At 39.4% G+C, this 26,479-nt stretch overlaps 1 protein-coding gene and 1 long non-coding RNA gene across 3 annotated transcripts in view; one reads left to right on the top strand and one right to left on the bottom strand.

The window, feature by feature from the left end:
* LOC116070986 overlaps positions 1-26,479 on the bottom strand; it is an 84,465-nt gene that overhangs the window by 5,266 nt on the left and 52,720 nt on the right. For both annotated transcript variants that reach the window (XR_004110658.1, XR_004110659.1), the window contains 2 exons: positions 25,158-25,314; positions 6,579-6,725 (listed from right to left, as the gene is read on the bottom strand). This is a non-coding gene — a long non-coding RNA (uncharacterized LOC116070986). The remainder of the gene's footprint in view (positions 1-6,578; positions 6,726-25,157; positions 25,315-26,479) is intronic.
* LOC116070977 (dimethylaniline monooxygenase [N-oxide-forming] 5-like) lies at positions 1,167-14,900 on the top strand. Its single transcript, XM_031342362.1, has 8 exons — positions 1,167-1,301; positions 2,297-2,485; positions 3,288-3,450; positions 4,886-5,028; positions 6,603-6,802; positions 9,410-9,759; positions 12,405-12,477; positions 14,540-14,900. The coding sequence occupies exons 1-8, from the start codon at positions 1,167-1,169 to the stop codon at positions 14,898-14,900; spliced, it is 1,614 nt and encodes a 537-aa protein (XP_031198222.1).

Raw genomic sequence — 26,479 nt, 5'->3', positions numbered from 1 at the left:
CATTCTGTTTAGGGATGGATGTTCCAAGATCTCTCACTCTCTGCACATTGTCTGGCTCTGGGTCTCTGGATTTGTTCCCATCTGCTGCAGGAGGAAGCTGCTCTGATGATGGCTGAGCAAGGCACTGGCCTATGGCTATAGCAGAGTGTCATTTGGAGTCGTTTTTTTTTTTCACTACATTTAGGAGGGGGTTGTTTTGTTTCTTTTTCAGACCAGTGGTCTTTGATTTTTACCCTTGGTCCCTGGGCTAGCACTTTCTTTCCTCATAAGCATTACCCAAGTGCCCCAAAACCAGATGGACAGACAGATACTATTTTTCAAGCTTTCCTTTACCTTCACATTTCTGGGCAGGTATTAAAATAGAGTACATAGGACCTAACTAGGAAGAAATTGAGTAGATAGCAGAACTAACATAGAGTAGAAACAATACAACACTAAGACTCAGGACAATATTCCAACAGGAATTTGTGACAATCTTGTACACCTTGTTAGCTATTACTAAGCAGATTATTTCATAGCAATCTTCATTGCAGAACTGACTGTCTTAAAATCAAATTTTAATAAGACAGTAAAAGCTTAGATGTTCCTGTAGCAAAGGGTCGCTAATCATACTGAAATTCGGGGTAAATCTTGTTTTGACCAAATGTTCTATTAAAATGACCATCGCATCATCTCTTTGCTCATGCAGGTGATTGGATCTAGGATCCTCTACAAACATCCAAATCGGCAGGGGTTCACTTCTTGTGTATATAGCATCTCATATGCATATACCCTACCCAGAAACTCCCATATACTTTAAATCTTGTCTGTATCCACCAACTTTTCTAAATAGATTTTAGACACTGTTGTTTAGGGAATAATTACAAGGAGAAAAAAATCTCTGTATGTTCAGTAGAAATGTACATTTTAAGAAAAATTTTCCATCTGTTGTTGTTTGAATATGTGGGTGCATAGTGTTCTGAAATGGAGAAAAAAGAGTTATATAATATATAACTAAAATAGAATATATATGAAGAAATAATATAAGGTATAATAAAAGTGGTTAAAGTTGTGGCCCTGAAATGTGTCAATGCTGAAATGAAGGGGGTTAGACACAGACACAGTGATGAGCCTTGGCATTGTTGCTCTAAACCACACTGAAATAATTCTTCTTAATTCAAGAAACCATGAGGGTAAAAAGAGTTGCAGTGATTGGTGCAGGGGTCAGCGGACTAGGCGCCATTAAGTGCTGTTTGGAGGCGGGTCTAGAACCTACGTGTTTTGAAAAGAAGAGTGACATTGGAGGACTGTGGAAATATGAGGTAATTTTATAAATATTTTCAGAATATGACATTATCAGTGTGTATGGGAGCTGTTCCTATTCAACTCAGGAAATAAAACTCTGATAACATAAATTGCCCCTTAAGTGCATTTTCTAAATTAGTGATAAATCTTTCAATAAATTTGAAATTTCTTGTGGGACATGCACGGTCCTATTCGGTTGTGTGTCCCTCACAACCCCACATATAACATTTAGGATATTGGTATCTGAATTTTGCCTAAAAGTTCTGAAGCTCAAAGAATATGCAAAAGCTATTCTGCCTCTAACAAACCCATTATTAGTTGCACTAATTTCTTCTGTATTGTAAATCACCCTATATGTTCTTTTGTGTTGTTTATTAGTTACTGGAAAAACATGTCTCTACCAAGAAAGGTGTGCTTGCTTACAGCCATGTATAGTAACTTAAAGGAGTGGGCCTATCTCACAGTGTCTTCGGGAGTTGGAAGGGTGAAGGGGAGTCTTAACTTGGATGTGTCTCAATTACACCCAAACACACTATAAGCTCAATAAGAGCAGTTCTTATTAATTTATCACTTTTATCTCATTGTCATCATTATTATTCCTTTATATATTAATATATTTTAGGCCCACATCATACAAGCGTTTTACTCTCTATTTACATTCTCTTAAATGAAATCCCCTCAGTTGTGAGACAGTTTTTACCCACTGGTAGTTTCCCGTCGGATCTTCTTTGTGTTATTTTTCTGTTTTTTTCTCAGTTTGTATTATGTGCATTCTTGGAACCTGCTATCTCTTTCCTGGTGTAAAGTAATTATTGCTACTACAGAGTCAGGCATTATAAATAGAATTATAAAAGAGAAGCCCTGCCCCCCCCCACTTAGTAAATGAGTCTAATGGCCTCATCCCGCTGAATACTATCAACAAAACTTGAAAATAAAATCGTGACTTTACAAACACCTCAGTTCTGATTCTCTATCACATTCCTGAAGCCAAGGTTTGATTCGTTTCCTCTAGGAGATATCAAAAAGTGGAGATCCCGGGATATACAAATCCTTAACCTGCAATACATCCAAGGAGATGACGGCTTTCAGTGACTATCCCATCCCTGACCATTACCCCAACTACATGCACAACTCCAAAATGATGGAGTACCTCAGGATGTATGCCAGGCACTTCGGGCTCATGAAACACATCCAGTTCCAGGTAAGGAGTGAAGCCCCGCCCACCGCCTGCACATTGGTCAAGGCAAAGTCCACACACAGAGCCAGCTGGGCAGTTTCAACCTGAATTTCCCACCTGCCCCCATGCTCAGGATTTGCCAAGATATGTTTGTCTTATCTACCCACCATGTGAGCACTGTCCCAGCTGGAACCCAAATTCCAATCTCCGACTCATTTTGTAAAGTAAAAATACATAGGTCTTAGAAAATAAAACCAATGCGTTTTGCGCTCTAATGAGCTGTGACATTTGGGAAGTGATCATTTTAGGAACTTTATGTGCACACGACTCCTACCCACCTAGGAGCCATGTGCAGAGCTACTTAGACATAGAATTCTACAGGGAAATAAAAGGATAATTGTCCTAGAGTGTTACTGTCCAGTGGTAACCATAGAAAAGGGTTTTCTGGAATATGGAGTCAGGAGAAAATTGGCAAGCCATAATTATATCTTGCCCACATGGAAAGTCAAAATTAGACAGCACTCAAGAGGTATGATCACCCAGCCATCTTGCATTTTATGATAATCTCTTTGTTACAAGCCAACAGGTAGAATAGGTGAGGCAAAACCCCTCCCCCAAGTTCGTCAGGATATAGGCCCAATCAGCAGCTTCTTTGGTCTCTGTAGCGGCGGGACTTACGATGTAACTGGAACCAGGAGCGAGGCGTGGGCAAATAGCAGGAGGTGGGCAGAGAGGTGTGGTTATGAGAGGCAGGCAGGGTCTGAAGAATTAGCCCTCAAGCCAGGAGAGTTACACTAGAGCTCAGACTTTGTTCTTTGTTTCCTAGACAAACGTGTGCAGTATAAAGAAACGCCCTGACTTTTCATCCTCTGGTCAATGGAATGTGGTGGTAGAGGCCAAGGAGACGAGGAAAGCCTACATTTTTGATGGGATAATGGTTTGCAGTGGTCACTACACTAAGAAGTACTTTCCTTTACAAGACTTTGAAGGTATCTCTCTAATGTGTGTGTGAGAAAAATATTAGGATTCTACATATCTTAATGCCTCTCCTATCATAGGCATTGGACAACAGTATTTATACAGAGGAGACACAAGAGGGGGCATCGAAAGTTCATAGAATAGTCAGGGGAGATCTAGCAACAGAGGTAAAGACAGAACTGAAAACCAGAGTTCCTCAGACAATCAAGGTCTGAGAGAGACTTTTATGGATGAGGAAGCAGTAGGGAGAGGCCAGTAGATAGGCAATCCTGGAGAAAGCTCAGGGATTGGTTCACACTTGGAGTGCCTAGGTTGGGAGAAGCATGTAAGAGTTAATAGAAAAGCATTTCTCTCTCTCTCTCTCTTTCTCTCTCTCTCTCTCTCTCTCTCTCTCTCTCTCTCTCTCTCTCTCTCTCTCTGTGTGTGTGTGTGTGTGTGTGTGTGTATGCATGTATGTATATACATGCAGGAGAAGCATGTATATAATCAGTCTTGCCTCAGTGTGGAACATTAGTTGATAAGGAAAGATGGTTGACTAAAGACTTTAAAGAGTCCATTTCAGAGATAATGCTGATGAAGGCTGAATCAAACAATGGAAGTAGGATTTGTGGAGATATTTTAGGAGTCGATGGAACACTCAATGAGTGACAGATCATGTGTCATGGAATTTTATAATTTATGCCAATTATAATTTTTGAAATATAACTTTTCCATAATGCCTTGAAATGTCTACTCCCCCATGCTTATGTTTTAGAAAGTAGTGAGTAGCCACTAGCCAGATGTTGCTGATAAGCAACTGATAAATGAAAGACACAAAATTAAGATGTTTCTTTTGTAAAATATTCACCACACTTAGAAAACACAGTAGGATCACATGAAGAATCTCACCAATAACTTTACATTAACTATATATTAGCATCTCAGATGGTCCCGGGTTAAGTAAAATACAGACTTAAAATTACTACCCTTATCAGTGTTTTGGGGCTCCTGGGACTTTAAAACTGCATGTGTGGCTGGCATTCAGTTGCTTCTGAATAACACCAACACACCGCTAAGAATCTTTACAAACTTGTGGGTTTCCAAAGAGTTATAAAAAGTGAAGAAACAGTCTCATATCTCTGAGTAGAAAATTAGAAAAATACAATGTCACTCTAAAGTGAAAAAGAGTTGGTACACTGAGTAAATCTTAAAAGGGTATATTTTTATCAACTACTTAAAAACAAAAAACAAAAAACAAAAAAACTCTGCTCTGATTTTGGACCTGGCCATATAGCCACTGCTATTGAATGCTTTGTTCCCTGGAGGACAATATTCTGTAATAGTGGCATAAAGTCCAAGTGTAAAGAAAAGAGTAAAATAACACAAACTTCAAGCTTAAGAATGAAATTCATCAAGCAGTGTTTTCCACTTCTGCTGCGACTTCAGAAGTTGATTCTTCCTTCACAGGCATCAGCAAGTTCCAAGGCAGCTGTCTCCACACCTGGGAGTACAAGCACGCAGATAAGTTTGCAGGGAAGAGAGTGGCAGTGATTGGCCTTGGGAATTCTGGAGCTGATGTGGCAAATGAGATCAGCAGGGTCGCTGAACAGGTTAAGTGTCATATCCTGATTTTGCTCTTGGGTGTAACCCTAGTACCTGCAGAGACTGAGTCTAGACTTCCTCTGACTTTAGCAGGCATGTTCCCATTTGGATTGCAAGGGCATGGTTCTCTGCTGACTAAATATGAATAAGAGAGCACAGAATTCCAAAGCAACAATACTCACAGCCCATAATGCACTGGAGTAGGGGCAGTAGCAATCCCACAAGAGTCAGAAAACTTAAAATTAATTACAGGTAGCTAAATGAGAAATCTCAGAATGAAGTGAATTGTACAGAAGACACTGTTTTCATATTGGAAATGAAGTTTAAAGAGCAATCAATGTACACAAACCTGAGTATGTAAAATATATCATTGGTTTGTGTGAAGGAAAGACTCAATAGTTTCCCAAAGATTGTAAACAAATAAAAAGGGAAGGAGGAACAGTCTTTCTTCTTCAGGGACTGTTGTTGACTCCTAAGGAGCATGGAAGGGCATTCATACACGTCAAAATTACCTTTTGATTCCTACGTCATAGAAAAGACACAAGATTTCCAATATCGAGCACTTTTTGGAAATTAAGTGAACCATGCCATGATTCTGAGATGCACAAGTCACTGATCTGTGACAATGATATCACACTAGTGATTGTAACATCAGTAAAAAGCGTTCTTTCAAAGGTCTCTGTTAAATAAGACAAAATAGACAAAAAGGTTTATCAAAATGTATATTTGCTTTTTTTTTTTGCAGTGCAAACATTTTTTAAAGGTGAATAAATTCCACTGTGGATTTCTATACACAACTTTTGTTTTGATCCCAAACATTTTATTCATGTGCTTCTCTATCTCTTGGACATTTCAACTGAAAGAGCTCACATGGAATCTGAATACTAGCTTCTAACACTCAATGAAGCAACCTCTTGTGTTGTCATGGGGTTTTCCTATATTTTGGGACCTCAGACACTCCAGACATCTAGTAAAGCTGGAGCAAACATCACAAGGTGAAGAGGTCCATGACAAACATTACGTTAATTGAAATAACTTTCAGCAAGAGGATCTTTTGTTGGTGGTAATCTTTATATATTTTATTCTTTTTCTAAAATTTGTTTTATTTATCTATTTACATTTCAAATGTTGCCTCCCTTTCCATCCTCCCTCCAAGAGGTCTTCACCCCATCCCCCTCCTTTTTTCCTCTGAGAGGGTACTCCCCATTCCCACCCCCACTCCTATCTCCCCCCATCCCCACCCCTACTCACCAGCTCCCCGACACACACCCCAACCTACTCCCAACACACACACACACACACACACACACACACACACACACACACACACATCTCTCTTCCCTGGGTCATCAAGTCTCTACAGGATAGGTGCATCCTGTCCCACTGAAGCTCAGTTAGAGAGGCAGGGAAAAGAAGATGGTTAGGGGAACAAAGGCAATGTGGGAAGTTAATTCCATTTCCTTGGGAACTTAAAAACAAACAAACAAACAAAAAAAAAAACAACCAACCAAATGAGAACAAAATCCTCCAAGGATTTGCTTAGCAGCTAAACACTTACCAGGCAACCATTCCTCTCTTGAAGGTTTTCCTCAGCACAAGAAGAGGGTCGTGGATATGGAACCGGGTTTGGGATCATGGGAATCCCATGGACGCCACACTCTTCACTCGTTATAATAGAGCCGTCCAAAAGATCTGCCCCAGATACCTGATCAATAGACAGATGGAGAAGAAGTTAAATGCAAGGTTTAACCATGCCAATTACGGGCTGCTGCCTCAACAGAGGTAAAGTTGGGAACTGGAATCAGACAATACTTTTGAGTGACTGGACTCGTTAAGTCAATTAAATATGTAAGCTGTAAGTCCATGGGAGGAGCAATGTCATCAGTTCCTCACAGCATTTGTGTTAATGGGGAACGCCCAAATTATTCCCTTCCCACTGAAGGTTCTTTGTGATCTCACTAATGCAATGATCCTCAACCTTCCTAATGCTGTGGCAGTTCCTCATGCTATGGAGGGTGACTCCCAACCATAAAATGATCTTCATTGCTGCTTCATAACTATAATTTTGCTACTGTTCTAAATCGTAATGTAAATATCTGGTATGCAGGAGATCTGATATGTGACCTCTGGGAAGGGAGGTCATAACCCACAGATTGAGAACCACTGCACAGAGGCGGAAGAGTTGTGCAGCTAGGGGAGTGGAGACGTTAAGACTTTGACCTATTAGAAATTCATACAAGGTCACTATGCCACATTCTCCTGCTTTCCTACCAGACTCCGAACTACTGTGTGTTTACTCTCTAAATTAAGAAGTCTGATTGCATACCTACCTTCAAACCCACCACCAACCAAGAAAATACATTATCCATATACAACAACCTCAAGTCCTTCCACCTCATCCCCTGCACTGACTTTGTGTCCTACCCCTTTTTCCATGACTCCAAGCCTCAGCCAAGATAGCCGTTACCACTGAAAATTGCAATGGCTATAGACATCATTCCAAAACTCATTCTGTACTTGAGAATCCTTAGCTTGCTTGCCTTCACCTCACTCAACACCAGCCAGTTCTCAGACCCTGCCTAGTCCTCTCATCCTATGTCTGCTTCTCTGTTTCTTAGGACTTTGTGGACACTTTTTCCCTGCTGTTTCTGCTTCTGTTTCTGCATCTGTGTCTGCATCTTCTCTTTCTCCTCCTCTTCCTCCTCTTCCTCCTCTTCCTCGTGCTCCTTCTCCATTCTCCCCTCGCCCGTTCCCTTCTCTCCTCTTGTCCCTCTTCCTCCTCCTCCTCTTCTTCTTCATCATCTTCATCTTCTTCTTCCCTCCATAAGACATGTAAGACTTGGTATCACCCATATATCTGCTCTTGGTCCCATTTCCTCTTAATCCTGAGTAACTCACCATATTAAATTTTCAAATCCTATAGAGATGGCTCAGTGAGTAAGGGTTCCTGCTCACAACCCTAATGATCAGAATTTGATTCCTAGAATCTACATGATGGACAGAGAGAACTGACTCCCACAAGTTACTCTCTGACCTCCACACATGCACTGTGGTACACTTAGTGGGCACAATTAATTAATTAATATTGTTTAATTCTAGGAAAATATAATAAAGGATTGAATTCATGAAAACAGAAAATCAATATTAATAGATATGCAGAAATATGAATACATGGTCTTGTATTGAACCAAGGTCATATGTATACCTTCAGTTCCTTTTAGGGAGAAATTATTCAGAATCTATGAGATATGTTTACTAATATTACTTTTGTACTAATATACAGACAGGAGAATGTGACTCCCTGCTAGTAACTCATCACTCAAACCTTCAGTTGAAATTGACCAAAGGTCTCAGAGTCACTGGTCTCAAATATTATCACTCAGAATTCATTCTTTTATGTTTGTTTGTTTGGTTGGTTTGGTTTGGTTTGGTTTGGTTTGGTTTGGTTTTTTGGAGACAGGGTTTCTCTGTATAACCCTGTCCTGGAACTCACTCCATAGACCAGGCTGGCCTCAAACTCAGAAATCCACCTGCCTCTGCCTCCCAAGCGCTGGGATTAAAGGTGTGTGCTACCACCACTCGAGAATTCATTCTTAAATGTTGCAGATGTACCTTTTAGGCCTTTAAATATATTAGCTACTGGAGCTAGCAGGATAGTTCAACAAGTAAAGACACTTGCCACTAATCCTGAAACTGGAACCCACATGGTAGAAGGAGAGAATCATTTCCACAAGTTGTCTTCTGACCTCCACATCTTCACAAGCACATACACATGCACACACACACACACACACACACACACACCACTAAATAAGCAAATAAATATAATGAACCAATAAATGAATAAATGAATAAAATATTAATGACTAAATAATGTTGACTGATTTTACATGGTATCAAGAGTAAATAAATGCAGCAAAAATTAACATACATTTAATCCAGTCACTTGGGAGGGAAAGGTAGGTAGGTAGACCTCTGTCAGTTAAAGAGTAGGTTAAGTGAGTTCCAGGCCAGCCAGGGCTGTGTAGTGAGTTGCTGACTCAATAAATGATTAATACACTTTATTCCTTGAAATATATTACTCTCTAAAGATATTTAGTATATATTAACAAATCTGACCTGGTGTTACTATTACAGTTCTACAATGAGGTACTTGAAATCAAATGTTTCATGGCTTGTCCAAGGTTTCTCAATGGGTAAGAGACTGAAAAAGTATCCCAGTTCAATTCTGAATCAGACAACCAGTTCTTTACTAGTGATCTATGTTGCCTTCTGAGGATGCTGAAAAACAGAATAAAAATTGTTTAAGCTATGCAACATTTTCCATAGCTTTTGCCTGTGCTACTACATTTTTATTAAGAAGTTGTATACTCGTCTCTTGGTGCACAGGATTCTTGATGAGCGAACAGTTGTCAGTGATGACCTGCCAAATCTCATCATTATTGGAAAAGTGAAGGTAAAACCAAATATTAAAGCATTCACCTCAACATCGGCTATCTTTGAGGATGGAACTGAGGAGAACATAGATGTTGTCATCTTTGCCACAGGCTATACATTGTCATTCCCTTTCTTGAGTGATGATTCAGGAATCCTAGACAGCCAGTACTCCATGTTTAAATATGTTTTCCCTCCTGAGTTGGAGAAGCCAACTCTAGCTTTCATTGGAATCCTCCAGCCAATGGGAGCCATCATCCCCACATCTGAGATCCAAAGCCGATGGGTTACACACGTGTTCACAGGTATGTACTTGTCTTGCCATGAAAATAGTATGCTCCAAATTCTCTGTGATTTAAAAGTAATACAGAGGTCGACTATTCTGTTGAGCTCTCTCATTCTAATAAATTGTCTAAAATTTCACCATTAAAAATAAATTACCTTGGGTTCCTCTGAATATTGATACTTTTTAAGAGAATTCTATTAAAAACCAAAACACAAATTATAAAAATTTTAAATCCAAGAAATTTATAATGAGGGTATATTTTAATGTAACTGTCTGCTTATCTGTCTCTTTTCGGCAGAAAATTAACTTAGGGTGAGATTTTTATGGACACAGAAATAGTCCAAAGTAGGAAAACAAACAAGAGATGAACCACTTGGGAAACATTTCAGAAATGTATTAACCAACTCCAAGTTTGTGGCTCATATTCTCAATTCATTTCCCAAATAATTACCCCAAGTGATGCTTCTGAACAATACAAATTCACTAGTAGAATGACATCAAGGTCAATTTTGGAAGGAATTGCCTGGCTGTGTCTAAGATTGAATCGCATACAGCCTTTGCTTTGAGGCCCCAGACCATCTTGATCTAGTTTTTTATACTTTATTTAAGGAGTAGTCACGATTCTTTCTTATGAAGACAGTTCCTCCTCAGAGTGTGACACACTGTGATGGATGTCCTTACAAGGCAATCAGCATTCTGAGACATCAACCCATTACATGGCAATTCCCTAAGTGAGATTTGAATTTGTATCCATGGTCAAAGTAGAAATAGTGGCTCCTGCAACTTTTCTTATGCCATTTATTTATTTTCTGAAGGTTTCAGGTGAACCCATTTGATGCTTATTCAAAGCTCTACAGCACAGCTCTATGTTTCTGCTTTCTGTATTTCTTATTTCTGTTTGTCCTGATAAGTATGTTTTCTTTGCTGACTTCCATCAAATGGATAATATGATAATAGCCACATGAGAAAGTAGTTACACAATTTCTTACAAGGTTTATTGTATTTTGAGTCTTCTCTTCATATCAAATTGCCTTTTGGTAAAGCAAATGTATGCAAAGAACTATTTTAATATAATATACACATACAGAAGCACGTACATCACACATTGAATGATTTTCACAAATCAAATACACATACAACTACTCAACTACAAAGTAGATTAAAAACAAATGGGATAACTAAAATTCAGAAATGTCCTCTTCATGCATTTCCAGTCTCACTTTTCTCCAGTATCACCAAAGAAAACAATGCTCATTTCTGATACTTTCAGGCAGCTTTAATCTTTTTCCTTTGTGCAAATGGAATCATAGATTATATGAATAATGGGGGCAGGACAGTTCAAGCAGAGAATGGAGAGATGTGGGGAGTGTGGGGAGAGGAAACAAGTGGGTGTAGAAAGGCTTGGCCAAAATGAAGTGTGCACAAGGAAGATAAATGAGAACCTATGGTCTCACACCACAAGTAAAAATATAGTAAGAGAGCGGTAGTAGTTACCCCTAATCTGAAGGAACTGAAGGAGGACTGCTGGGGGAATAGCCACTGCATGATGTCTGGCTTCTTCCTCTTAATACAATATCAACAAATGAATTCACATTCTTCAGTCATTTTCTTCATTTAAAATATAGCACTCCATATTCTTCTCCATTCAGTCTATGCATATGGACATATATGTGTTCATATATACATACATATGCACATATGTGTGTATATATGTATACATACAACTTATTTTATATTAATGGCCACTTAGGATCATTATGAACACTGATGCATAGACAAGAACACATGTGTATGTTATTGAGTATGTTCCTTTTCATTTGATATATTTGTAGAAGAATAATGGATGTTTGTATACATGTACTGTAGTAATTTAAAGTGCTATGTGAACTTTCACTTCTTTGGTTCTGTTCATTTCATGCTTTACACACTCATGTTTGAAACTATATTTTGAAACAATTGAGGATACTTGTATGTAGGTCATATTTTTTGCAGCTACTAATACATGTGACACTTGGTAAAGCACCAAGGCAAACAGTCTGTAAGCATCATGTCTGCTACTCTTTGTCCTGTCTCTCTAGCATAATTTAACATTCTGTTTGTGGTATCTTCTTTGTCCATGACACATTCACACATACAGAATTTCTATCTGCAATTTCTTGCTCTCCTTTCAAAAGGTAGTTATTGCAGTTCAGAGGTCTTTCCCATCAGTGTGTGCTTTCAGAAAACACAATGAAAACTAAGAGATGTTCTCAACTCAGAAGAGAGAAAGATGTATTTGGTATGTAAGCTCAATGCTAGGCAATGAGGTTCAGATACATGAACCTTTGAGTCAGGTTCCAGTTTGGGTTGAGGATTATTGGAAGACTATAAAAAACACCTTAAAGGCATTCATAGTTATTGAGGGATGTTGAGTGTACATTTTAACTAAGAAAAATTTAAACACTATTTATCTTAAAGGAAAGCTAGATCACCTAAGTGACATTCTGGGCATGATGGTGTAAAAGAAATTCTCTTCCTTTGGAATTTTTTAAATATGAGGTTTTAATATTATGAATTTTATAGAGGTCTGATGATCCCATTCTATTTCAAAACCGTTATTTTTGTTTATGTGTTTACCTTGGTCCTCATGTCAACCCTCCAATGTTTATACTTTTTTTTCCTCAGGACTAAAAAAGTTGCCCTCAAGGAAAGCCATGATGGCCGACATCAACAAAAGGAATCCAAAAATGGCCAAAGAGTAAGGAGCCTAATTTTCTATTAAAGTAAATGAAACATGTCCAGAGGGGGAATATTTGGTTTGCTTTTTATATAGTTTGCACCTAGATGAGCCCTAATATGATAATTTTAGTTCCGTGATATCATGTTGACGTTTTTCACATGGGTCTGAAATTGTGGAACCTAAATCTGACACAGCATGTTAGGTAACTACAGAACACCAAGTCTACATGATGAGTAGAATATAAACTCACTGTGGAAATAAGAACAGAGGTTTAAAAAAAAAAAAACTAAACCGGTACCTACCAAATGTACCACTTTGCAGTATTTACACAAAAGACTCCAGGTTAACACATCATGCAGTATGTATTGCAATCCTTTGTCACAGCAGCTCGGTGAGAGACACAATACAGCTGTCCAGGAGAAGAGAGTAAAAATGTGTATTGTGTTCACAGTGGTCCTAACAAGACTCACAAGAATATAGATGTAATTGAAAAGGGTGTTGTATTATATTTTTCTCTCATTTGTTGGTCCCAGACAGTACAGATACATACAATCATATGTGCCAGTGACATGGAAATAGAAACAAAACAATCTGTGTAACTAAAGGGAACAATGGGGTGAGAAAGGAAGGGCAGGGAAATCGGGGGTCATATACTCAAAATACATCATATACTTGCATGAAAGTTCTCTTAGGGTAGCCTTGCGTAATTTTTTAAAAATTTAAAAACAGAACAAAGAAGGGTGCATCATACCCAGAAATTAGCATCCTGCAGCCCTTCTCATCCTCTTCTGGTTTATCTTCTGGTCCTCCTGGGTATCCCCTAAGCCTTAAAGGGGGTGGTACAAATACGCTGCGTAGGGTTGAGCACTTAGCCTTGCTTGTTCTCAGACCCATGAGTAATGAACTCACCCCCAACCATTGCAAAGAGAAATTGTCAGTTAAGGCTGAGAGTAGCAATATTTGCCTAAGAGTATAAAGACAAATATCTAGAAGGCAGTTTGGAGTCACGCAAGTTTAACTCCAAAATAATAAAGTCTCTCCTGTGGCCTCGAAATGCTTCACTCATGGAGTTATGGCTGGGTTTGTAGGATGAGGTATACATTTCCTTGTGTGGAACAGGCCTCAGATCCAATCACAGGGTGGTTGGTTGCTCCCATACAACTCTTGCTACTGTGGTACCAATGGATTCTTCCCCTGCAGCCATGAATTTGGTAATAAATGCTTTAGGACTGCCTCACTTAGACTTATTACATTTATTTCTAACTTATTTGGCTACTTTTATTCACTTTTTTATTATATTTATCTTAAATGATACAAATTTATTTCCTCTCAACATTGTGAAAAGTTTTAATGTCTTTAAAAAAAAAAAACCAAAAACTTGAGTCACTTTCTTTTTGTGTTTCTTTTACCCAGGGATAATTTAACAGAATGGTTTCTTGTTTGGTATTATTTTCATTTGACATAGGGCCTCATTTCATAGCCTAAGCTAGCTTGGAACTCACTGCGTAGCCCAGGTTGACCTCGAACTTATTGTGATTCTCTTTCCTTGGCCTCCTGAGTCCTGGGGGACTGCAAGTAGGTGTCACTGTGCCCACCTGCAGAGGGGCTTTTACTTCTCAAGTATTTGAAAATTTAAAAAATATAGAGTAGCATGATTGTTTAGGAATAGCCAAAGGGAGAATTGTATACAGAATTAGCACATAGAGAAGATAGTTTATGTAGTTTGGAATCACGAAGCAAGCAATGGAGTTTTGTACACTACGACTTATACATTCCTTGGTAATTTAATTCATATGATGGAACTGGATTCTGTATCTACAAGGGAAATCCAGATATAAGATGTCATTCCTTTTTACATATTCCAGTCACTCTTCTGGGTACATGGGAACTTTAAAACCCTCATAAATTTACATCATGTGTTAAGAGACCATAGTGTGCCTAAGAGTGTTGAAGAAAATGTATTAAGTTAAGATTTGACAAGTGTAAAACAGCGGAGAAACAAGTAAAAGCAAATTGTACTGGAAACTCAGGGACAACATACTGAAATCTGATGCTTGTTGTGTTTCTGTCCCCACTCCAGCTCTAAGAGAAGTCTCAAAGACTCTCCACGGCGAGTAATGCTCATCGACTACATGGATGAAATCGCTTCTGAGATAGGTGTCAAACCCAACCTGCTCTCTCTACTCCTCTGGGATACAAAGCTGGCCAAGGAAGTTTTCTGTGGTCCTTGTACCTCCTACCAGTACCGTCTACAGGGGCCAGGGAAATGGGCTGGGGCTCGGGAAGCCATCCTCACTCAAAGAGAAAGAATGCTCAAACCCCTGAGAACCCGTGTGGTCAAACACTCTCACCACTCTCCTCTGTTGTGGGTCAAAAGTGTTTGTGTTGTCGTTTTTTTCTTTATTTCCATATTAGTTATCATGCATATCACAAGTCATTAACCTCATATTGGCATAGATATTCAATGCAACTAGAGAGTAAACTATTGTTAATTAAACCATATAACGTAGGATCAGTTAAGTATAAGGGGAAACATGTTTATTAAGCAAGTTTTAAACTGGATTTTCAAATGCACACAGAATTACTCCAACAATGACTTTATAAGGAGAGGTTGAAAGGGTACGTTTCTTACCATTTTACTCCAATCACAATTTGAAATACTTTGAGAAGTTTGTGTGTAACATGACCATGAAGAATAATTAAAAGCAGAATGAATTTGGTTTATTAAAATCTCAGTGAGACTGTTTAACCAGTAATGAACATTAAAAGTACATTTGATAGTCTCAAAGTATCTTCCCCATTCTGACCCCCTAGAAAATCATATCCATTTTGAGCGGTTGGTTGATTGGTTGATTCTTAGTTTTAAGACTTGGTCTCAGTGTGCAAGCAGTCTGGGATGACCTCATGTTCTTGCCTTTTACTACCACATGATTTATCAGAAAGATGTGACATTCATCAACTTACCACTTAATCAAACAGTATCATTTGTAAAAGTGCTACCAGTTGACATGACACATTGCAGCTCCTGATATGATGCACTGGGAGCTGATATCTCATGCTGCTGCCAGAATGCTTAGCATGAATGAAATTAAGGAACAACCTGTGAAAATGAAAACAAAACAAAACAAAACCTAACATTCCCAGAAAATCTTAGCTCCATTCCAAATAAAGGAGACTGCAGTGCTATAATAATCAATGAAAATATCTGAACAGTAAATGAAATTCTAACATAAAGGAGGGAATTTTAATATATACATGCTCTTATTGAATTAATGATGATACTCTGTGGTATAATAGTATTATGTTTATGCAGCCGAATAGTCTTATTTCTAAGAGGTAGGCAAAAGTAGGAGTTAAGTACCATGATGTGGACATTTTATATGTCCACATATGTTTAAATTTTATGTTTTATGTACATGTTTAAGTTTATCCATAGGTGAGAGGCTGACATGGACAGAGCAAGAGACACAAAAGGAAAATGCTAGGGACAGAATTTCCATAGATTGTGATCCTGGTTAAAAGTTGTGCAATTGTTCATAGCACTGATCTTTCAGCCTTTTGTAAACTTGAGAATTTCAAAATAAAAAAAAATTTAAAAAACGTATTTTCCACAATGATTTATATACTAAAATGAGGAAGAAGTTTCTATAGGAGACTCTTGTGAGCAATGACCATGTACTGTAGTAAACATATCTCCTGTGGCAGCCTTAGTCTTGATGTTCTAGAACATGAAGACTTCGGGAGACCATCACTGGAAAGCAGTTCTCCATCAGTCATTAGTCCTTCTGTTGTGTAGCCATTTCCTAGAAACTGAAATTTCCTTTCTGAATGAAAGTGGGAAGGGAGTGCTTCGAAGCAAAGCCCATAACACTGAAGATAATGAAACTTGAAAGGCTTAGGAAGTTCCTGAAAAGAATGGCACTCACTAGACCCCACCCCAAGGTTACAAAGGCCCTAAGCAATAGCTGAGGAGAGGCGACTCTAGTATGATCTCCTTGCAAGCTGGAAGGAAAGCTCCAGGGACTCAGGTTTTGTACCTCATCAGTGGTGTTTTTGTTTGGTGAGGCCTCTAACTCATCACAGATGGCTGGTAGAACTTCAGGTACCTGGCGTACAGTGCTATGGAGAATGGGACTACACAAGAGACCTTCAAGTTCTGTCTTCGTAACACTCTGTCCTTGCTTTCACACTGAGCATCTGAGAAGTCTCAGCTCAGACTTTCTTCTTACCTGTGTTTCATTATTACTGTCATCAGTTAAGGATTTCGAGGCTATAATCTGTAAGCCATGTGTACCTTCAACAAAGAATCATTTTACTGAGCTATAGCAATGGAACCTATACATATGCCCCAGTCTAGGTAAACTACCACCAGCTACAATGTGCTGAGGAAAAAATAAACTAAGAGTGCTCAATCCAGGCTCTCTTTATTACTTAGAGTCACAACAAATGGCTTCTGCCTTGGACCTTTGACACAGGACCTGGATCAACATCAAGCCAAATATTATTGAGTGAAAGAGAATGCATTACTTGCTCTTAGATGTAGGAAAGAGCTTTGATGCAAGTCAATACTTTTCTTCTTCTCCCTATTCCCTACAACCCCCCCCCCCATGAACTCATTGGCCCTATCTTTGAAGATCATAAGCCTGGAATACATATAGACCATACTTAAAGCCACACCCAACAGCAAATAACAGATAATCTTCTATCTCAAGCTGCACTAATTAGAATTTGCCAAAAGCTCTTTCTTTTTTTTATATAAACTTGATATTTTTATTAGATATTTTCTTTATTTACATGTCATATGATACCTCCTTTCCCTGTTTCCCCTCCTAAAAAAATTAAAAAAAAAATACAACAAAACAAAAACATAAACAAAACCAAATCCCTTTTCCTTCCCCCCTCCCCCTGCTCACCACCTCACCCTCTCCTGCTTACTGGCCCTGGCATTCCCCTACACTGGGGCATAGACCCTTCACAGGGCCAAGGACCTCTCCTCCCATTGATGACCAACTTGACCATCCTCTGCTATACATATGCTGCTGGAGCCATTAGTCCTACCAGGTGTACTCTTTGGTTGGTGGTTTAGTCCCTGGGAGCTCTGAGGGTACTAGTTAGTTCATATTGTTGTTCCTCCTAAGCTCTTTCTTGTCTCTCCTCTGTCCTGCCTTCTCTGGTCAGCAGCAGTCATTAAATGGTGCCATCTACAGGTGCAGTCCTTTCCCTGTTCTCATGGGAATGGCAAGTATGAATCCTCACTGCCATCTTTGGGATGTATCAGAACATGATGCTTCTGCCTGAGACCTGGCGTAAATGTGGATCATGTAACATATCAAGAAATGTGTATCTGTTTGAGGAGTAACATAATTAAAATGCCTGCTCTTAAACGCTCACTCTCTGATTCTTACCTTTATATGTCTAAATTCAGTCGATCCACAATAAGAGTTCACACCCTATCTTCCTTTCCCAACAACCAAAAGCACTACCCTCCATGATCTCCGCTCTCTCTGTAGGGTATTGTTGTTACTAGACTTGATTATTATACTGTCTGAGAGAACAATGTGCTGAGGAAAAAATAAGCTAAGAGTGCTCAGTCCAGGCCCTCCTCATTAGAGAGATGTAGAACAAAGCTTTGATGCAAGTCAGTACGCTTCTCCTCCTCCTCCTCCTCCTCCTCCTCCTTCTTGTCTTCCTCCTTTTCCTCCTCCTCCTCCTCCTTCTCCTTCTCCTCCTCCTCCTCCTCCTCCTCCTCCTTCTTCTTCTTCTTCTTCTTCTTCTTCTTCTTCTTCTTCTTCTTCTTCTTCTTCTTCGTCTTCTTCTTCTTCTTCTTGTCCTCCTCCTCCTCCTTCTCCTCCTCCTCCTCCTTCTCCTCCTTCTTTTCCTCTTCTCCTCCTTCTTCTTCTCCTCCTCCTCATTCTTCTTCCTCCCCCACACCCCCAATAGTATTTCCTCCTCCTCCATTGCTGAGAGAACTCCTCAAAGATACACATTTAACCTATTCCTATTTTTACTCCGGATTGTCACCAAGAAAAGAGAAATTTAGCATTGGCTTTTCAAACATTTGGGAATTACCACATAAAGAAATGTACTAATCCTGGGTGGTCTAAGAAGACAAATCTAGGTTTTATAAGAAAATGTTCTAGAGAAAAGGAGTTCTGCTCTGAGTCTGGAACATGATTCTGATGACTGGAGCTTCTATGATCATGGGCTGACTTGGGAAGCTGTGGAACCCTGATTTCTGGAGTGCTTATCTAGAGGATGACACAGCTGACAGAGGCTCTAACGGAGTGACTGGGAATTTCATGGGCATTATTTTAAATCTGATTCTGCAGATGCATGCATAATTTTGAAAAAAAAAAAAAGGTTTAAGATAGAATGACAATTCATAATGCCAAGGACAAAGACAAAAATCTTAAGTACACACCAAGAAAAATGATGAGCAAAGAAGCAGCCATTACATTAACATCTTTTATCAAAAAATAAATAAAAGAGTGAAATACTGCTACAGGAAAAAATATACTTAGTGTTTTTTTAAAAAAAAAAAACAAAAACAAAAACTAGAGTGGCTTAGTCTATGGGAACCCTAAGGGGTCTGGTTAGTTGACATTTTTGGTCTTCCAGTGGGGTTGCCATCCCCTTCAGCTCCTTCAGTCCTTGCCCCAAGGAAGGGATATGGGGGAAGGAACACCCTCACAGAGGCAAAGGGGAGTAGAAGGGGTGAGGAACTCTTGGAGGGGGACCAAAAAGGGGACAACATTTAGAATGGAAATAAGTAAAATAATTTAATAAAAAATTAAAAACTGGGAGGGATGGAGGAAGACAATAAGGAGGAGAAATAAATGCCTAATTAAGTGTTTAAAAGTTAAAAAACTAGGGGGCTGGTGAGATGGCTCAGTGGGTAAGAGCACTGACTGCTCTTCCGGAGGTCCTGAGTTCAATTCCCAGCAACTACATGGTGGCTCACAACCATTTATAATGGGATACGATGCCCTCTTCTGGTGTGCCTGAAGACAGCTACAGTGTACTCATATACATAAAGTAAATAAATCTTTAAAAAAAATACTGTGTGTGCATATATAAAAGACAAAACATTTTAAAAAATTAAAAGCTAGGGTAACAACAAAGCAAAGTAATTTTTGTTGTATGTTGTGGTCGTTGGTTTTTACAGAGATGGAATGTATGGTTTCCTGGTCTGCAAAGAAAGAAGTTCAAGGCACAGGCTTCAAAGGAGAAGAGTTTGGCAAAGATTGAATCAACAAGATATGAGACGCAACTAAAACCCAGTAAGTCTAAAGAATAATAGAAAATAAATAACTGAATTTTAGTAGATAAGTATAAAATAACAAGAAAACAGAAAATTCAGTAAATGAAAATTTAAAAGGTACCCCTCCTACCTTTTAATGGCAAGGAAATGTTTAAACATAGGGCCATTTAAAGGGTCATATGAACCTAATATTGTAGAAGATTCATAAAATATATACTCGTATGAAGGTGATCTAAATGGAATTACCAAGTAGGGCAGAGTGGGTGGGGCATGAGGTTCTACAACTGGGCATCTTTCATCGCCAAATGAAGCTTCCCGTGCTGGAAATGGGTTGCATCTAATCCAACTAATGACCAAAGGGGCCCTATGGGATCCCCTAAATAATCCAGAATATTGGCAAAGCTATTGGTTTCTCTCCACAAATGGACAGTAATGCCCTATTATAGAATACAACACCTACACAGCTCACTGACCATGAGGGTGTTGAGCATTGCCTAACTAGAGCCTTCACCCCTATGAACTAGTGTTCATGGTACGGGAAGGTACTCTATGTGCTAGCAAAGGAGAAAGGAGACACCCATCCAGTGATAAACACTTCTCGCACCAGTGGTGACCCAACTGCAAGATGTGCTAGTTCAATAATGGCACAAAACTTGTGGGAGTAAACAACCAATATCTAATTTGATTTAAGATCCACTTCATGGAGCCCTGACACTGCTTGGGTGGCCAAAAATCTGAGCCCAGATAGGCTAGAAACCTAGGGGAAAATTAAACACTGGTTTTCTGCTAAAACAAACAAACAAACAAAAACAATGTATTCATAACATGACTCCTAATGGCATTCAGCTACACTCAGGATCAGTCCCTTCCTCAGCCATCATCTGAGAAGCTTCCTCCTGAAGCAGATAGGAACAAATACACATACCCACAGCCTGACAATGGGCAAAAAGTGAGAGACTTTGGAACACTTAGTCCTAAAGTCAATATCCACCCCCCCACACACACATACACACATACATACACACAAACACTAAGGGAGCCCTGTGGAAGAGGAAGCAAGAGGAGATGCGAAGACTGTAAGAGCCAGAGAGGATGGAGAACACCAAAGAAAGGGGCTCTTCCAAACGTAGCACAACCTAGGGACATAGGTTCAGAGACCGCGGCAGCATGCACAGGGCCTTCACGGGTCTGTGACAGATGGGCTCACGATGCTGAAAGGAGAAGTGAACACATGCTCCAGTTCCTAACCCAGAAGCTCTCTACAACTGATAATCCACTTGGAAGTGAAAACTGAGTTCTCTCCAATGGAGCCTCACTGGAGTTATAAACCACCTTTAAGGGCAGGCCCCATGGCCAGCAGAAGACAGTCAATACAAAATTAACTTAATGGAATCTTTGAAAGGTCCTTTGCCTCATAATGCTTTGTCGGGACATTTTGTATTTCTTTTTTATTTTATAGATCTTTCATGTGTATATTATAGCTTCCAGTTTTATGTTGTTTCTATGGGATTCCTGTATGTAAATGTGTGTCTCTGTGTCTATGTATTTCTTGCGCTTTTTCTTTGGCTTTTTTTCTTCTGTTTGTTTCTAGTCTGGTTTGTTTGGTTTTGCTCTATTTTATTACTATTTTTAAGATACTTGTTTATTTTCTAAGGAGAGATAGAAAGGATTAAGAAGGGATGGGAGATGGGGAGGATCTTCAACGAATTGAGGGAGGGAAGACTATAATCAGAATATATGGTATGAAAAAATCTACTTTCAATTGTAGAAAAAAAAATTAAAATGCCAATAGCCACTTGTAATAAGGTTTTCAGCTGGTAATTTACTTTCTCTTAGTTGCTATGGTTAGTCAAGTATTCATAGTAAATTTTAAGAGTGCTCAGAATACAGAAAGCCCTGATTCATATCACCCATGATTGGAGGAGGAGACTAAGTGAAGGAATAAAACAGAAAGGATAAGTTCCCAGGGAGTAAAAGGAAAGACAACAAAAGTGAAATGAAGAGCCAGAAGAGGAAAATGTTGAGAAAAGAAGACAGAGTCAATACGAAAGAGAACAAATAAGCAGAAGTAAATCAGAGGATGTCAACAATCTTTTCCCCTTTTACTGAAAATGGATTCTTTTCTCAGATAATATATTCTGGTTACAGTTTCCCCTCCCTCTACTCCTTCTGCTTCTTCCTCACTTCCCCTCCTATCCTGATCTACTCCCTTTCTGTCTCTCATGAGAAAATAGCAGGCTCCTAAGAGATAACAACAGAACATGACAAAATAAAATAGAACAAGACAAAACAAAAGCCATCACATCAAAGTTGTGTAGAACAACCAATTTAAACGTATCCCCAACTAGTCTACAAATGAATGAGACTTAGACTATGGTTATTTTATTTGGCTTTGACAATTACTGGGGGGTCACCCCTTTCTAATTGTGTGACTGCTGGCCTGGCCACCTCCACAGCAGCATTCCCTAAATACTTGCTGTTTCTCCTGGTCATGTGCTCATGGTCCATCTCTTCTCGTGGCACCTTTTTCTCTGCCCTCCTTGCTCTCTTTTCCTCCTCCTCCTGCCCTGCTCAACCAGGTAACTCAAAAATCTGCCAACCTCTAATCCTTCTAGTAATTAGCTGTGACCATTTTTATTTAACCAATAGTTTTACATTAAGAAACAAGGTTTGCACAACAAAAGCAGGTAAATGTGAGAAATAACTAATAGGCACCTAGACCTTCAGGTACAGAATTTAGCATTGCCATACACAGCAACAGACCAAACCTCAACAATCCCCCTTTTTTGTCTGAATAAAAAGCCTTTCTCTTATAATAATAAACAGCATATGATAGAAACAATTATGAAACAATTATGAAAATTAGATGAGCGTTACATTCAAAAAGTCCAGTCTTTTTGTACTTGGTAACTCATGAAGAAGTATTCTATTATACATACTATCCTGGTGAGTTTAGAGTTTTATATCTATTTCAATCTCTATCCTTAACTTGTATTATCATCCTAAAAATACCCTTTTAGACCTATAACATCTTAAATCCTAAACAAATTAAGCTTATCATAGGACTATAACTATCTGGTCTTCAACCCCATCAGTGGCCTGAGAAGGAATTAATATTACCTGAGTATGCATGAAGTGCAAGGATGCAGCTTCCAAAAATTATACAAATGACAGAGACAGCTGACTATCCGGATTGTCACTAGTATTCTCTACAATGTTGGAGCATCTATCTTCAGGCTTCTGGCCCAGAATATCTGGCCCAGAATATCCTAGCAGAGCTTGGACAGTGACCTCCCTGCATCTGTTTGTCTGTTCTGGTTAGCATCCTGTCTGCAGATGAAGTTAGGGCAGTTTCTTTTGCCTGGTGGCTAGCCTGCCACAAATGAAGCCATCTACAAATGGAGATCCTTCGATGCTCATCACCTTCTTCCCAGTCAAATGGGTGCTGCCAGGAACTGACATGTCTCAATGTCAAAAAAAAAAGACTTAAATTGCTTTTTAAAAAAATCTTTAAATGTCATATTCTGTGAGTCTCTGAGGTTTTTGAAGACCATCCATCTGTTCACAGCATATCTGAACAAGCAAACATTGCCTGTCTCTAGCTACCAATTATTTGTTCAATCCAGGATTTCTGTGATAATCCAGACTAGTATCTGACTTGACTATGAGTTTGACAATCTGACCACTAATTTTCATTTCTCAACCATTTCTAGCAGTTTGCAATAGCAGCTATTAGAAAGACTAAACCTTATACTTCTAAATGAGTTGTATAGTCATAATACCTATACAAGAGTTGAAACATACATTATGTTGTAACAAAATTAGACTTACATTTTGTATCAATATACAAAGATTCATACCAATGAACACCTTAAACAACAATCTTTATCAATGTAAACAAAATAGCATTATTTGAGAATAGCAATACCTCTAAGTTAAAAAGTATATTCAATAATCTACCTTTTATTTTATTATTCCCATATGATAGATAATTCTATACCCCCTTTTTCTCAACCCCTTCCTTTTATCTAAGAAAGAAAGAAGGGTAGAGAAAAGGAAAGGAAAGATAGAAATCCCTGAGCCTAAGCTCCCTATTTTGTTTCCTCCCTGTCCAGTCTCTTTGTGTTGAGAAAGTTCAGGCTTAAGTGAAGTCCTGCCTGGATCAGTCTGTAAAGCTGGATGAATTGGGATCATCTGGGGTCAGAAGCTTTCTGGAGCTATTCTGGAAGCACATCTCTCTAGGAAACATCATCAGAGCAGTCTAAGGCAGGCTCAAGCATCCTGACATCCTTGAGGGGTGATCTTGTCAGGGTTGCTTACTTGGCCTTCCATTCTACAACAAAATTAGACAAAGCAACCCTACAGAAGGAAAAGAGCCCCAAGAGAAGTCGCAGGAACCACAGATCTGCTCATTCCCATGCACATGTCACATAAAAGAACTAAAAGCTGAAAATCATAATACATACACCGTGAACCTGGTGCAGATCTATGTAAGCCCTAGGCATATTGCTACTGTCTCTGAGTTCCTATGAGTTTTGCTCAATTGATTTAGATTGCCACCTTCTCCTGGTGTCCTCCACCCCCTCTGGCTATTAGAGTCTTTCTGGCTTTTCTTCCACAGGGTTCCCTGATCTCTGGAATGGGGGAGGGAATTTGATAGAGACAGCACATTTAGAGCTGTGTGTTCCAAGGTGTCTCTGTGTCTCTGTTTCCTGTCTCTGTCTCTCTCTGTCTCCCTCTATCTCTCTCTGTCTCTGTGCATAATCTCTCTCTGTGGGTCTCTGAATATAAGTGAATCAAACTTCAGTTATAAAAATGTTATCTGGGCTGGAGAGCTGGCTCAGCAATTAAGAGCACTGGCCGCTCTTCCAGAGGTCCGGAGTTCAATTCCCAGCAACCACATGGTGGCTCACAACCATCTGTAATAGGGATCCTATGCCCTCTTCTAGTGTGTCTGAAGACAGCGACAGTGTACCCATATACATGAAATAAATAAATAAATCTTAAAAAAAAATACATGCTACCTAATTAGAAAGTAACCGTTGAAAGATCACTACAAAGTATAGACAAAATTAAGTAAATTAAGTTCTTCCTAACACAGAATGTGGCCCATCCCTACCTATGTAATCACATCACTACACATGCCCAAGAAGGATGGATGCCACCTCCAGGACAGAAAGCAGATGGAGGTGAGCACCCACAGAGCCTTGGCTGGTACTTAACCTTGCATCTCACACTAGAGCTTCTCACACTAGTGCTTCCAAACTAGTTTTACTTAAAGACACATTAGCAAGCGAAACAAAGTATCTCCGGCTCGGTAGTGACCATTAAGGAAACTTGTGAATTAGAGTGCAACCAGCGAGGGGGTGGGTCCAGGAGGACTCCCTCCCCAGGAGCAGGGGCCTAACACATTCATAATATCCTAGGATACCCATACCTATTGCCCTCTGCAGACAGCTGAGAAGCACCGCCCTGTGTTGTTTTGTATACTGTTGTGTCCCTTCGGCTGGTTGAAAAGCGGATGAGAAGAGAATCCACACCCCTCGCAGTTCTCAGGAGGTTACGTTGAAGCAGGATGGTAATAAGACTTCTTCCTAAGCAGGAAAAAGCAAAAAGTGCTATTTGTACTTGTAACAGAAGCATTATAGTTTTGTCCAAACCAACTGTAGGGAACCACCTTGCTTGTAGGGTTGTCTTCCAGTGTATGGACTATTTTTAAAAACCTGAGATGCAAAGATTTGTAACTAACTCTGCTATTTTAATGCATGTTTAACTCACTGTTTATTTGGGGGTTATTTTTCATAAAGAAACAAAACCCAGTACATTGTGCTCACGATATGGGGAAATTTAGTTAGAATGTGTATTGACTGAATACTGGCTCAATTCTTTTAGACATCAGCTGCCATACTATAATACTTTTACTTACAGTTCTTTTTCTTGACTTTCATTTCATCACCTATATCATTACAATATAGATGAGTGTTACACATTCTATGCCTCAGAATCCCATCATCCAAGAAATAAATGGAATATAATATCTATGTGTAGAAATATATGTAGAACATACACAGAGATAGGGAGTGGGAGAAATGGAGACAGGGAGACAAAGCACACAAAGTTTTACAAAATACAGGAAATAAAACTGGAATACAACCCTATTAAGAGCAACACAGAAAGTGTGGTGATGGTCCTCAAATCTACACCAACAAGTCACTATTTGTTTCAATTCATTCAAGTGAATAAGCTTCTAATACCAAGATCATTTTCCTTAAGGGAAACTATTTAATCATTTATGCCCTGACAAGTTACTCATGCTGTTGGATTTGGAAAGCATTGACATCATACACTGTACTACAGCCATGTTGGGCTTGTGAAAACTAAGCTGAAGAGAAATAGCAACAAGACTCCATTTTGGACAGGCCCCACGAGTCGCAGGGGAGTTGCAAGGCGGCAGGGACAGGATCCTCTCAGCTTCCTAGAGACAGAGGTGGATCAGTGACCTTCTCTGCCCCTTCCCTGCAAGTGGAGGGCCAACCTCAAGGGAGCGCCTTAACCCAGAGACTCAGGTGAGAGCCGCCATTTTCTCTCTGGTGAGTTTCTAAGACAGGAGCAGAGCTGGGAGGCACAGGCCCCACGAGTCTCAGGGGACTTGCAGGGCGGCAGGGACAGGACAAGCTCCAGTCAGAGACACTAAGAACATCTAACACCAAAAATCAAGACATGGCGAAAGGCAAATGCAAGAATCCTACCAACAGAAAC

Source organism: Mastomys coucha, unplaced genomic scaffold, assembly GCF_008632895.1.
Source record: "Mastomys coucha isolate ucsf_1 unplaced genomic scaffold, UCSF_Mcou_1 pScaffold1, whole genome shotgun sequence".
Taxonomy (NCBI): Eukaryota; Metazoa; Chordata; class Mammalia; order Rodentia; family Muridae; genus Mastomys; species Mastomys coucha.
Note: the sequence above shows the minus strand (reverse complement) of the source record. Positions and strands in the feature narration are given on the sequence as shown.

Coding starts and splice junctions, on each gene's coding strand:
- LOC116070977 (XM_031342362.1), top strand. CDS start 1,167: ATGAGGGTAAAAAGAGTTGCAGTGATTGGTGCAGGGGTCAGCGGACTA. Junction 3,451..4,885: donor TCCTTTACAAGACTTTGAAG/GTATCTCTCTAA, acceptor CTTCCTTCACAG/GCATCAGCAAGTTCCAAGGC. Junction 12,478..14,539: donor AATCCAAAAATGGCCAAAGA/GTAAGGAGCCTA, acceptor TCCCCACTCCAG/CTCTAAGAGAAGTCTCAAAG.